The sequence below is a fragment of the Engystomops pustulosus genome, chromosome 10, assembly GCF_040894005.1.
Source record: "Engystomops pustulosus chromosome 10, aEngPut4.maternal, whole genome shotgun sequence".
NCBI lineage: Eukaryota > Metazoa > Chordata > Amphibia > Anura > Leptodactylidae > Engystomops > Engystomops pustulosus.
In genome coordinates, this window is record NC_092420.1 from 89,145,151 (window position 1) to 89,160,905 (window position 15,755).

The window sequence follows — 15,755 nt, forward strand, 5'->3', positions numbered from 1 at the left end:
GTCTATCTGGACATTCTGGAGTCTCCACACTCCTCCATGTGTGGCCTTTAGAGACAAGTTTTCCTTAAGGAGTTAAGTTTCTTCCCTGACCTGAGTCTAAGGGTCTATACAGAAAGTTTGTAGAACTGTATGATATGGGATGTGGAGACAGAATGGAGAAGGCACCACAGTACTCTCACCTTGTATCCAACATTGTCCTTCAGGGAGATGGGCACCCCATAGAGGAGTCCCTTCACTGGCTGCTTCTTCAGCTCCTGCACCTGCGCTTCACACTCCGCCATGAAGTCCGTCACACAGTTCACCTCCTTGGTCACCTCCAAAGCCTTCATCATAGTAAGAAGGAGGAATCACTATATCATCTCCAGCCAATCAGTATTGCGGGAATGCTGCCTCATAGACCGGCCAGGGGTTTGGGTACGGGGACATTACCTCATACGGTACCCAGGAAAGTGGACATGGGCACATTACCTCATAGACAGGCCAGGAGTGTGGGCACAGGGACATTACCTCATAGGCCGGCCACTAGAGTGGTCACGGGGACATTACCTCATAGACCGGCCAGGAGTGTGGTCACGGGGACATTACCTCATAGACCGGCCAGGAGTGTGGTCACGGGGACATTACCTCATAGACCGGCCAGGAGTGTGGGCACAGGGACATTACCTCATAGGCCTGCCAGGAGTGTGGGCACAGGGACATTACCTCATAGGCCGGCCATTAGGGTGGTCACCAGGACATTACCTCACAGACCGGCCAGGAGAGTGGGCACAGGGACATTACCTCATAGGCCGGCCACTAGGGTGGTCACGGGAACATTATCTCATAGAACGGCCAGGAGAGTGGGCATGGGTACATTACCTCATACATCAGCCAGGCCAATAGGCAGGGGGACATTACCTCAAAGGGTGGCCTGGAGAGTGGGCACAGGAACATTACCTCATAGACCGACCAGGAGAGTGGGTACGGGGACATTACCTCAACGGGTGCACAGAAGTGTCGGCATGGAGACATGACCTAATAGGCCGGCCAGGAGATTGGGCGCAGGGACATTACCTCAAGTGATGGCCAGGAGAGTGAGAACAGGGACATTACCTCATACGGTGGCCAGGATAGTGGGCACAGGGACATTACCCCATAAACCAGGCAGGAGGGTAGGTATAGGGACATTACCTCATAGACCGGGCCAATAGATTGGGCACAGGGACATTACCTCATAGACCGGGCCAATAGATCGGGCACAGGAACATTACTCCATAGGCCAGCCAGGAGTGTGGGCACAGGTACATTACCTCATAGACCGGGCCAATAGATTGGGCACAGGGACATTACCTCATAGACCGGGCCAATAGATTGGGCACAGGGACATTACCTCATAGACCGGGCCAATAGATTGGGCACAGGGACATTACCTCATAGACCGGGCCAATAGATTGGGCACAGGGACATTACCTCATAGACCGGGCCAATAGATTGGGCACAGGGACATTACTCCATAGGCCAGCCAGGAGTGTGGGCACAGGTACATTACCTCATAGACCGGGCCAATAGATTGGGCACAGGGACATTACCTCATAGACCGGCCAGGAGAGTGAGCATGGAAACATTACCACATAGAGCATACCGGAAGGGGTAGGTGCAGTGACATTACCTCAGTCATTGGAAGGGAAGAGGGGGAGGCTTAGGAACAATACCCTAGAGGTCAAATGGGAAGGGGTTTAGGAGCGGGATGTGTTTGCTCCTCACCTTTTCCATGTAGACATGGAGCACAGTCTCCGGGCTCAGTGATCCCTTCTTCAGCTGCTCCACCAGCTCCAGCAGTGAGAGGGAGAGGATCCGGCTGGAGTCAACATCCCCGTGCTGCAAGACACAGATTGTAAAAAGATAATCAATTACACAGAGAGGGGTCCACAGGGGCCCGGGGCCACCATCCTCCCGGACGTGCACAATACTCTTGATATTATACAGCATAGCGCCCAGGGGAATGGAGAGGCCATCGTTATTGCCACAAGATGCCAGTGTCTTGATCCTACCAATGGTTCACTCTGTCTGATCATCATCATCCATCCTACTGAGAATAGTCAAGGTGGGCAGTGGCATAAAAAGGAATAAAACTATATAACAGCCGGAAGTATCAAACACACACCACATAATACACCGTATAACAGCCGGAGGAGTCCATCACACACCACATAATACACTGTATAACAGCCGGAGGAGTCCATCACACACCAGATACACTGTATAACAGCCGGAGGAGTCCATCACACACCACATAATACACTGTATAACAGCCGGAGGGGTCCATCACACACCACATAATACCCTGTATAACAGCCGGAGGGGTCCATCACACACACCACATAATACACTGTATAACAGCCGGAGGGGTCCATCACACACACCACATAATACACTGTATAACAGCCGGAAGGGTCCATCACACACACCACATAATACACCATATAACAGCCGGAGGAGTCCATCACACACCACATAATACACCGTATAACAGCCGGAGGGGTCCATCACACACACCACATAATACACCGTATAACTGCCGGAAGGGTCCATCACACACCACATAATACACTGTATAACAGCCGGAGGGGTCCATCACACACCACATAATACACCGTATAACAGCCGGAAGGGTCCATCACACACCACATAATACACTGTATAACAGCCGGAGGGGTCCATCACACACCACATAATACCCTGTATAACAGCCGGAGGGGTCCATCACACATACCACATAATACACCGTATAACAGCCGGAAGGGTCCATCACACACACCACATAATACACTGTATAACAGCCGGAAGGGTCCATCACACACCACATAATACACTGTATAACAGCCGGAGGGGTCCATCACACACCACATAATACACTGTATAACAGCCGGAAGGGTCCATCACACACACCACATAATACACTGTATAACAGCCGGAAGGGTCCATCACACACCACATAATACACTGTATAACAGCCGGAGGGGTCCATCACACACCACATAATACACCGTATAAAAGCCAGAGGGGTCCATCACACACCACATAATACACTGTATAACAGCCGGAGGGGTCCATGACACACCACATAATACACTGTATAACAGCCAGAGGGGTCCATCACACACCACATAATACACCGTATAACAGCCGGAAGGGTCCATCACACACACCACATAATACACCGTATAACAGCCGGAAGGGTCCATCACACACACCACATAATACACCGTATAACAGACGGAGGGGTCCATGACACACACCACATAATACACCGTATAACAGCCGGAGGGGTCCATGACACACACCACATAATACACCGTATAACAACCGGAGGGGTCTATCACACACCACATAATACACTGTATAACAGCCGGAGGGGTCCATCACACACCACATAATACACTGTATAACAGCCGGAGGGGTCCATCACACACACCACATAATACACTGTATAACAGCCGGAGGGGTCCATCACACACCACATAATACACTGTATAACAGCCGGAGGGGTCCATGACACACCACATAATACACCGTATAACAGCCGGAGGGGTCCATCACACACCACATAATACACCGTATAACAGCCGGAGGGGTCCATCACACACAGCACATAATACACCGTATAACAGCCGGAAGGGTCCATCACACACACCACATAATACACCGTATAACAGCCGGAAGAGTCCATCACACACCACATAATACACTGTATAACAGCCGGAGGGGTCCATCACACACAGCACATAATACACCGTATAACAGCCGGAAGGGTCCATCACACACACCACATAATACACCGTATAACAGCCGGAAGGGTCCATCACACACACCACATAATACACCGTATAACAGACGGAGGGGTCCATGACACACACCACATAATACACCGTATAACAGCCGGAGGGGTCCATGACACACACCACATAATACACTGTATAACAGCCGGAGGGGTCTATCACACACCACATAATACACTGTATAACAGCCGGAAGGGTCCATCACACACACCACATAATACACTGTATAACAGCCGGAGGGGTCCATGACATATTACCTCGCCCCCAATACAATGATCGTTATACGTATAACAATGACCCATCATTACATTTCTACTGACAATAGAGCATATGGATAATATGTGCACCTCCTTTTCAGTTTCCCAGAAAACATCCCCCAAACATTGTGACCCCTCTCCTCCTACCCCTTGAGATTATGGCCACTCTTCTCGAGCCGCTTGCACGGTGGCTCAGTGGTGAGCACTACCGCTTTGCATTGCTGGGGTCCTGGGTTCAAGTCCAATCCAGGTCAACATCAGCAAAGAGTTTGTATGTTCTCTCTGTTTTTGGTGGGCTTCCTCCAGGTACTCCGGTTTCCTTCCACACTCCAAAACATACCAGTAGTTTGATAAGATTGCACGCCCCATTGGTGATAGGGACTGATTTGGCTTCATCTGTGTAGTGCTGCGTAATCTGTGTGCACTATATAAAGAATTATTATTATAACGTGGTCCCTCTGCTCCTTCCTTTTAGAATCTTAGCCTCTTCCCTCCTACTATCTCCTAAGATTGTGTCCATTGAAATTGTGGTCCCATTCCTCCTACCCCTTGAGAATGTGGCCCCTCTGCTCCTTCCCCTTAAGATTGGGGCCCTCTCCTCCTGCCCCTTAGGATTGTGACCCCTTTCCATCTGCCCCTTGGGATCATGGTCCCTATTCTTCCATCCCTTTAGATTGTGGCCCATCTCCTCCTACCTCTTGAGATTGTGGTTCTTCTGGCTCCGCCCCTTGAGATTGTGACCCCCTCTTTCCTCCTGCCCCTTAGGATTGTGATCCATCTCCTCCCGTCCTTTAGGATTGTGACCCGTCTTCTCCTGTTCCTTATGGTTGTGGACCCTCTCCTCCTTCCTCTTGAGATTGTGGCCCCTTCTGGATTGAGGTCCCTCTCTCCCCCAGCCCCTTAGGATTGTGGCTTCTCTCCTCCCCTAAACATTGAGGCCCTTACCTCCAGCCCCCTAGGATTGTGGCCCCCCTCTCCCTCCTCCTGCCGTTTAGGATTGTGGCCCCTCTCCTCCACCCACTCCTCCTCCTGTTCCAGTATATTAAATAAAATAACATCAGATAATTACCTCTCCTCGTCCCACCCATAACAGTGCTGCCTCTAGTACACACTGCTCTGAAGTTGGCAGGTGTGAAGACATCACATTGTGCCTACCAGCATAAGTGACAGAGGACCTGTGATTATATGGAGAACTGACACTCTGTATCATTATAGTAATCAACTGTATCTGCCTCCAGAAGACCCAGAACCTATCTCATGCCGCCCAGGACAGCAGGACAGAACTAGAAATGCAGGACGGTTGAGATCTATAAATTAAATTCCAGACATGAGAGGAGGACGTCTCCCCTGGTGTCTGCGCAGGATGTCTTTGCCCCTCACATTGCAGGAACGTGTTGTCTTTCTCAAGCCCCTGTTTGTTTTGGACATGTTTCTCCTCACTGGTTTAGATTGGGGGAGGGCAGGAGAGCGAAGGTGAAGGGGAGAAAAGGGGAGCTGGGGGGCTTGTTTACAAGAATTCAGAACTACAAGTGATTGTTTTCAGTGCCAGGAGATGGAATGTAGGGGAGAGACTGCAGGACATGCTGCTAGCCTGGCTCCAGCTCCAAGTATTACCCAATACACCGGGGAAGGGCTGGCGGCCACCCTCACATAGGAACAGAGACATACACTCACCGGCCACTTTATTAGGTACACCTGTCCAACTGCTGGTTAACACTTGATTTCTAATCAGCCAATCACATGGCGGCATTTAGGCATGTAGACATGGTCAAGACAATCTCCTGCAGTTCTCCCGAGCATCAGTATGGGGAAGAAAGGTGATTTGAGGCCTTTGAACGTGGCATGGTTGTTGGTGCCAGAAGGGCTGGTCTGAGTATTTCAGAAACTGCTGATCTACTGGGATTTTCACGCACAACCATCTCTAGGGTTTACAGAGAATGGTCCGAAAAAGAAAAAACATCCAGTGAGCGGCAGTTCTGTGAGCGGAAATGCCTTGTTGATGCCAGAGGTCAGAGGAGAATGGGCAGACTGGTTCGAGCTGATAGAAAGGCAACAGTGACTCAAATCGCCACCCGTTACAACCAAGGTAGGCAGAAGAGCATCTCTGAACGCACAGTACGTCCAACTTTGAGGCAGATGGGCTACAGCAGCAGAAGACCACACCGGGTGCCCTCCTTTCAGCTAAGAACAGGAAACTGAGGCTACAATTTGCACAAGCTCATCGAAATTGGACAGTAGAAGATTGGAAAAACGTTGCCTGGTCTGATGAGTCTCAATTTCTGCTGCGACATTCGGATGGTAGGGTCAGAATTTGGCGTCAACAACATGAAAGCATGGATCCATCCTGCCTTGTATCAACAGTTCAGGCTGGTGGTGGTGGTGTCATGGTGTGGGGAATATTTTCTTGGCACTCTTTGGGCCCCTGGGTACCAATTGAGCATCGTTGCAACGCCACAGCCTGCCTGAGTATTGTTGCTGCCCATGTCCATCCCTTTATGAGCACAATGTACCCTGTAACATCTGATGGCTACTTTCAGCAGGATAATGCGCCATGTCATAAAGCTGGAATCATCTCAGACTGGTTTCTTGAACATGACAATGAGGTCACTGGACTCCAATGGCCTCCACAGTCACCAGATCTCAATCCAATAGAGCATCTTTGGGATGTGGTGGAACGGGAGATTCGCATCATGGATGTGCAGCCGACAAATTTGCGGCAACTGTGTGATGCCATCATGTCAATATGGACCAAAATCTCTGAGGAGCTTCCAGCACCTTGTTGTATCTGTGCCACGAAGAATTGAGGCAGTTCTGAAGGCAAAAGGGGGTCCAACCCGTTACTAGCATGGTGTACCTAATAAAGTGGCCGGTGAGTGTAAGAGACCTGTCCAGCATATCCATATCATCAATTGCACTCAGTGTCCACCACGTCTGCACAGTGCACCTCAAAATCCATTCCACCAACTGTCCTCCATTCCTGCAGCACAGTACACCTCAAAATCCATCCCACCTACTGTCCTCCCTACCTCCACCGTAGCTCATTTCAACATCTACCAACCAACTGTTTACTATAAATGCCCCTTGAGATTGTGGTACTTCTCTCCTCCTGCCCCTTGAGATTGTGGTACTTCTCTCCTCCTGCCCCTTAGGATTGTGGCCCCTCTCCTCCTGCCCCTTGAGATTGTGATACTTCTCTTCCTTCCTCTTAGGGTTAGGGTTGAGGCCCCACTCCTCTGGTTCCTTATGGTTGTGGCCTCTCTCTTCCGCTGCCCCTTGGCATTGTGGCCTCTCTCTTCCGCTGCCCCTTGGCATTGTGGCCTCTCTCTTCCGCTGCCCCTTGGCATTGTGGCCTCTCTCTTCCGCTGCCCCTTGGCATTGTGGCCGCTCTCTTCCGCTGCCCCTTGGCATTGTGGCCGCTCTCTTCCGCTGCCCCTTGGCATTGTGGCCGCTCTCTTCCGCTGCCCCTTGGCATTGTGGCCGCTCTCTTCCGCTGCCCCTTGGCATTGTGGCCGCTCTCTTCCGCTGCCCCTTGGCATTGTGGCCTCTCTCTTCCGCTGCCCCTTGGCATTGTGGCCTCTCTCTTCCGCTGCCCCTTGGCATTGTGGCCTCTCTCTTCCGCTGCCCCTTGGCATTGTGGCCTCTCTCTTCCGCTGCCCCTTGGCATTGTGGCCTCTCTCTTCCGCTGCCCCTTGGCATTGTGGCCTCTCTCTTCCGCTGCCCCTTGGCATTGTGGCCTCTCTCTTCTGCTGCCCCTTGGCATTGTGGCCTCTCTCTTCTGCTGCCCCTTGGCATTGTGGCCTCTCTCCTCCTGTTCCCTATATTTGTGGTCCCTCTTCTCATGCCCCTTAGAATTGTGACCCCTTTCTCCTCCTGCTCCTAAGGATTGTGGTACCTTTCACCCAAGATTTTAAGGATTGTGGTCCTCTATCCTGATGCTCCTTAGTATTGTAGCTCCTCACCTCCTGCTCCTTAGGATTATGGACTCTCTCTCCTCCTGCCCCTTAGGATTGTGGCTTCTCTCCTCCCCCAAACATTGCGGCCCTTACCTCCAGCCCCCTAGGATTTTGTCCCATCTCTCCTGCCCCTTAGTTACCTCCTCCTGCCTTTTAGAATTGAGGTCCCGCTCCTCCTGTCCTTTAGGATTGTGGCTCCTCTCTCCTCCAGCCACTTCAGATTGTGGCTCCTCTCTTCTTGCCCCCTAGGATTATGGCCCCTCTTCTCCTAACCCTTAGCATTGTGTCCCCACTCCTCCTCCTGTTCCAGTATACTACATAAAATAACATCAGATACTTACCTCTCCTTATCCCTACCCAACAGTGCTGCCTACTCTGAAGTCGGCAGGTGTGATGACATCACATTGTGCCTACCAGCATAAGTGACAGAGGACCTGTGATTATCCGGATAACTGACACTCTGTATCATTATAGTAATCAACTGTATCTGCCTCCTGAAGACCCAGAACCTATTTCATGCCGCCCAGGACAGCAGGACAGATGTAGAAATGCAGGACGGTTGAGATCTATAAATTCAATTTCAAAACATTCCAGACATGAGAGGAGGACGTCTCCCCTGGTGTCTGCGCAGGATGTCTTTGCCCCTCACATTGCAGGAACGTGTTGTCTTTCTCAAGCCCCTGTTTGTTTTGGACATGTTTCTCCTCACTGGTTTAGATTGGGGGCGGGCAGGAGAGCGAAGGTGAAGGGGAGAAAAGGGGAGCTGGGGGGCTTGTTTACAAGAATTCAGAACTACGAGTGATTGTTTTCAGTGCCAGGAGATGGAATGTAGGGGAGAGATTGCAGGACATGCTGCTAGCCTGGCTCCAGCTCCAAGTATTACCCAATACAGCGGGGAAGGGCTGGCGCCCACCATTAGATAGGAACAGAGACATGAGATCTGTCCAGCATATCCATATCATCAATTGCACCCAGTGTACGGCACGTCTGCACAGTGCACCTCAAAATCCGTCCCACCTACTCTCCTCTCTACCTCCTCCATAGAGCATCTCAACATCTATCCACCAACAGTTTACTATAAATGTACCAAATTGCACCCACTGTCCAATGTATCTCAATTTGCCCCAAAACTATAGTCCACTATATCATCTCCATACTGCACCTCAACATTGACCATATTTACACCTCATCGTACCCCAAATCTACTATCCAGCTTGACATCCATTGTACATGGCACTTCATGATCCCATCACCCACCATCCCTCCACCACTGAGCCCTTCATGATCCCATCACCAACCATCCCTCCACCACTGAGCACATCATTAACCTATCACCCACCATCCCTCCACCGCTGAGCACTTCACGATCCAATCACCCACCATCTCACAACCACTGTGCCCTTCATGATCCCATCACCCACCATCTCTCCACCACTGAGCACTTCATGATCCCATCACCCACCATCCCTCCACCACTGAGCACTTCATGATCCCATCACCCACCATCTCTCCACCACTGAGCACATCATGATCCCATAACTCACCATCCCTCCACCACTGAGCACATCATTAACCTATCACCCACCATCCCTCCACCGCTGAGCACTTCACGATCCAATCACCCACCATCTCACAAACACTGTGCCCTTCATGATCCCATCACCCACCATCCCTCTACCACTGAGCACATCATGATCCCATAACTCATCATCCCTCTACCACTGAGCACTTCATGATCCCATAACTCATCATCCCTCCACCACTGAGCACATCATGATCCCATAACTCATCATCCCTCCACCACTGAGCACATCATTAACCTATCACCCACCATCCCTCCACCGCTGAGCACCTCACGATCCAGTCACCCACCATCTCACAACCACTGTGCCCTTCATGATCCCATAACCCACCATCCCTCCACCACTGTGCCCTTCATGATCCCATCACCCACCTTCCCTTCACCACTGAAAACTTCATGATCCCATCACCCACCTTCCCAGCACCACTGAGCACTGCATGATCCCATAACTCATCATCCCTCTACCACTGAGCACTTCATGATCCCATCACCCACCATACCTCCACCACTGAGCACATCATGATCCCATAACTCATCATCCCTCCACCACTGAGCCCTTCATGATCCCATCACCCACCATCCCTCCACCACTGAGCACATCATGATCCCATAACTCATCATCCCTCCACCACTGTGCCCTTCATGATCCCATCACCCACCATCCCTCCACCACTGAGCCCTTCATGATCCAATCCCCTGCCATCCCTCCACCATTGAGCACTCCATGATCCCATAACTCATCATCCCTCCACCACTGAGCCCTTCATGATCCCATCACCCACCATCCCTCCACCACTGAGCACATCATTAACCTATCACCCACCATCCCTCCACCATTGAGCACTCCATGATCCCATAACTCATCATCCCTCCACCACTGAGCACATCATTAACCTATCACCCACCATCCCTCCACCATTGAGCACATCATGATCCCATAACCCACCATCCCTCCACCACTGAGCACATCATGATCCCATAACTCATCATCCCTCCACCATTGAGCACATCATTAACCTATCACCCACCATCCCTCCACCACTGAGCCCTTCATGATCCCATCACCCACCATCCCTCCACCACTGAGCCCTTCATGATCCCATAACTCATCATCCCTCCACCACTGAGCACATCATTAACCTATCACCCACCATCCCTCCACCACTGAGCACTTCACGATCCAATCACCCACCATCTCACAACCACTGTGCCCTTCATGATCCCATCACCCACCATCCCTCCACCACTGAGCCCTTCATGATCCCATAACCCACCATCCCTCCACCACTGAGCACTTCATGATCCCATCACCCACCACCCCTCCACCACTGAGCACATCATGATCCCATAACTCATCATCCCTCCACCACTGAGCACATCATTAACCTATCACCCACCATCCCTCCACCGCTGAGCACTTCACGATCCAATCACCCACCATCTCACAACCACTGTGCCCTTCATGATCCCATAACCCACCATCCCTCCACCACTGAGCCCTTCATGATCCCATAACCCACCATCCCTCCACCACTGAGCCCTTCGTGATCCAATCCCCTGCCATCCCTCCACCACTGTGCCCTTCATGATCCCATCACCCACCATCCCTCCACCAATGAGCACCTGATCCTTGTTGGACAGACCACATAACCCCAACACAAACAGGTGTCCAGATTCAGGAGCATCGGAGGCAGCCTGGTCTGCAGAGCTGACAATCTCAATGTGGCGGTGCATTGTTACCTGTCTCTTGAAGTCTGCAATACGTCTGTCCATCATATGCAGGGCATCCTCCCGCAGCTTCTGTGCCTTCTCGATCTTCAGGTTGCAGCGCAGTCGGTTGAAGCATCTTAAGACGAAGGTGGAAGCCACGAAGCAGCAGAAGAGGGCGAGCAGCAAATGGTTAACAGCAAATTCCAAAACTGACCACAACATGATAGTGGCGCTGCGACTCTCCAAACACTGACCAATGGACCTCGCAGTACCGAGTACTGACCACCAGCCCTTACAGAACCGAGTACTGACCACCAGACCCTACAGAACCCAGTACTGACCACCAGACCCTACAGAACCCAGTACTGACCACCAGACCATCCAGTACTAAACTGTGGATCTCATGTGGAGCTACAAGGTCCAGTACATGAAATCTCAGCGCCAGGGGCAGATCCCAGCATCAGACACTGGAGCAGAAGCCTCCCGAAAATAGAAGGTGGAGGGGTGCCAGGATGTGGGGGGGAGGTTAACCCTAGAGCTACTGGAACGTGGATAGAAAACCAGAAGTCTTATAATGCAGTGACTACAGGGAAAGATGGAGACAAATATGTGGCCCCACAGTCTCATCTATACACAATGTACATCCGGTATACACCTATACATACACATTACACTGTATATACATCCAGAATATACGCAGGTACACACCTACACATACACCCTGTTTACAACCCCTAAATACCCAGGTACACACCTATACATGCACCCCCTATATACCCAGGTACCCCATTTCACATACACCTTACACCCTATATAGTCCCTATACACCCAGGTACACCCCTATACATACACCATGCACCCTATATACACTCCCTATATACCCAGATACACCCCTATACATACACCATGCACCCTATATACACTCCCTATACACCCAGGTACACACCTATACATACACCATGCACCCTATATACACTCCCTATACACCCAGGTACACACCTATACATACACCATGCACCCTATATACACTCCCTATATACCCAGGTACACACCTATACATACACCATGCACCCTATATACACTCCCTATATACCCAGATACACCCCTATACATACACCTTACACCATTTATGCACCCCATATATATCCAGGTGGTACACACCTATACATACACCTTACACCCTATATACATATATACACCCCATACGGGTCAGGGTTTGGGATGATATTTGAGCAGTCTCATACCCAGGACTTATAGCGCAGGGTCTTCTTCTCCATGGCCTGCAGGGCGCTCTCCCTCTGCATCCTCGCCCGCTCTATCATCATCCTGGAGCGCCGCTCTCTCATCCATTGTATGACCAGGTAGATGCCGACCAGAACCAGGAGTAGGAGAACCAGAACCAGGTCCACAAGGAACTCAGGGAGCAGAAAGGCGAGGAGCCGCAGCAGCATGATGGCCTCTCCGGAGCCGAGACCCAACAAATGTCACCAAACATGTCACACCCCAGGCCAAGAGACCCTGGAGCCCGTCCCAGGAGACACCGGAGACCAGCAACATGCACTGCCAGAAGTGGTACTGTGCACTGCCCATATATACAAGGGAAGTAGTACTGTGCACTGCCCATATATACAGGAGAAGTAGTACTGTGCCCTGTCCATATATACAGAAGTGGTACTGTGCACTGCCCATATATACAGAAGTGGTACTGTGCCCTGTCCATATATACAGGAGAAGTAGTACTGTGCCCTGTCCATATATACAGGAGAAGTAGTACTGTGCACTGCCCATATATACAGGAGAAGTAGTACTGTGCACTGTCCATATATACAGGAGAAGTAGTACTGTGCACTGTCCACATATACAGGAGAAGTAGTACTGTGCACTGTCCATATATACAGGAGAACTAGTACTGTGCACTGCCCATATATACAGGAGAAGTAGTACTGTGCACTGTCCATATATAGAGGAGAACTAGTACTGTGCACTGCCCATATATACAGGAGAAGTTGTACTGTGCACTGCCCATATATTTATATACAAGGGAAGTAGTACTGTGCACTGCCCATATATACAGGAGAAGTTGTACTGTGCACTGTCCATATATACAGGAGAACTAGTACTGTGCACTGCCCATATATACAGGAGAAGTAGTACTGTGCCCTGTCCATATATACAGGAGAAGTAGTACTGTACACTATATATACAGGAGCAGTAGTACTGTACACTATATATACAGGAGCAGTAGTACTGTACACTATATATACAGGAGAAGTAGTACTGTGCCCTGTCCATATATACAGGAGATATAGTACTGTGCACTGCCCATAAATACAGGAGAAGTAGTACTGTGCACTACCCATATATACAGGAGAAGTAGTACTGTGCACTGCCCATATATACAGGAGAAGTAGTACTGTGCGCTGCCCATATATACAGGAGAAGTAGTACTGTGCGCTGCCCATATATACAGGGGAAGTAGTACTGTGCACTGCCCATATATACAGGAGAAGTAGTACTGTGCGCTGCCCATATATACAGGAGAAGTAGTACTGTGCGCTGCCCATATATACAGGGGAAGTAGTACTGTGCACTGTCCATAAATACAGGAGAAGTAGTACTGTGTACTGCCCATATATACAGGAGAAGTAGTACTGTGCACTGCCCATATATACAGGAGAAGTAGTACTGTGTACTGCCCATATATACAGGAGAAGTAGTACTGTGTACTGCCCATATATACAGGGGAAGTAGTACTGTGCACTGCCCATATATACAGGAGAAGTAGTACTATGCACTGCCCATATATACAGGAGAAGTAGTACTGTGCACTGCCCATATATATACAGGAGAAGTTGTACTGTGCACTGCCCATATATACAGGAGAAGTAGTACTATGCACTGTCCATATATACAGGAGAAGTAGTACTATGCACTGTCCATATATACAGGAGAAGTAGTACTGTGCACTGCCCATATATATACAGGAGAAGTTGTACTGTGCACTGTCCATATATACAGGAGAAGTAGTACTGTGCACTGTCCATATATATACAGGAGAATTAGTACTGTGCACTGCCCATATATACAGGAGAAGTAGTACTGTGCACTGCCCATATATATATACAGGAGAAGAAGCACTGTGCCCTGTCCATATATACAGGAGAAGTAGTACTGTGCACTGTATATATACAGGAGTAGTACTGTGCACTGTATATATACAGGAGAAGTAGTACTGTGCACTGCTCATATATACAGGAGAAGTAGTACTGTGCACTGCCCATATATACAGGAGAAGTAGTAATGTGCACTGCCCATATATACAGGAGGAGGAGTACTGTGCACTGCCTATATATACAGGAGAAGTAGTACTGTGCACTGTCCATATATACAGGAGAAGTAGTACTGTGCACTGTCCATATATACAGGAGAAGTAGTACTGTGCACTGTCCATATATACAGGAGAAGTAGTACTGTGCACTGTCCATATATACAGGAGAAGTAGTACTGTGCACTGTCCATATATACAGGAGAAGTAGTACTGTGCACTGCCCATATATACAGGAGAAGTAGTACAGGCAGTCCCCGGGTTACATACAAGATAGGGTCTGGAGGTTTGTTCTTAAGTTGAATTTGTATGTAAGTCGAAACTGTATATTTTATAATTGAAGTTCTGGACAATTTTTTTTCTTTTGTCCCAGTGACAATTGGAGTTTCAAAATTTTTGCTGTAATTGGACCCAGGATTATCAATAAAGCTTCATTACAGACACCTTACAGCTCATCATTGCAGTCTGGGGCTATAGTAAAGCATCCAGAAAGCTTCACCAGAGGTCACAGTGGGCAGAGGGGTCTGTCTGTAACTATGGGTTGTCTGTAAGTCAGGTGTCCTTAAGTAGGGGACCGCCTGTACTGTGAACTGCCCATATATACAGGAGAAGTAGTACTGTGCACTGTCTATAGACACTGGAGAAGTGGTACTGTGCACTATATATATATACACACAGGAGAAGTAGTACTGTGCACTGTCCATATATACAGGAGAAGGAAGTGGTCAGTGTGTGGGTGTGGTTCTGATTGAAGCCCAGGTGCTCTCTCTGTGTTTGTGATCCAGCAGAACCCAGTATTTTCTCCCCAGAGAGTGCCGGTCCTGGGTAAGAACATCGGACGCCAGTCTAAGGCCTCCAGTTCCCAGACTAGGCCGGCGGGAGCTGGAGAGATACAGCAACCGGCCAAGCCAGCGGTGATGAGGAGATCGGAGCGGATTCGCGGCAGTGCAGCTCCACGCAGGTTGCAGCCTGAGAGTCATGGACGCCAAAAGGTCCCATGTGGAGGTGAAGAGGCAAGATCAAGCAGCACTCCTTCTGGAGCAACCTCACAGCTAAGTACTCACGGGGGTGACCAGGAGTGATGGGTGCGGAAAGCCCGGGAGCCTGATG

At 49.9% G+C, this 15,755-nt stretch overlaps 1 protein-coding gene across 2 annotated transcripts in view; it reads right to left on the reverse strand.

Moving 5' to 3' along the window:
- Window positions 1-12,819, reverse strand: part of LOC140105153 (vitamin D3 hydroxylase-associated protein-like) — a 31,209-nt gene extending 18,390 nt beyond the window's left edge. Inside the window, exons 1-3 of one of the 2 annotated variants that reach the window (XM_072129084.1) lie at window positions 12,565-12,819; window positions 1,744-1,857; window positions 180-323 (exon numbers count right to left, since the gene is read on the reverse strand). In XM_072129084.1, the coding sequence (XP_071985185.1) occupies window positions 180-323; window positions 1,744-1,857; window positions 12,565-12,771 (465 nt within the window). In that variant the 5' untranslated portion in view covers window positions 12,772-12,819. Of the gene's footprint in view, window positions 1-179; window positions 324-1,743; window positions 1,858-11,350; window positions 11,784-12,564 lie in introns of those variants that run through there. The other variant, XM_072129085.1, reaches the window with a different exon arrangement.
- Between the last annotated feature and the right edge of the window lie 2,936 nt (window positions 12,820-15,755).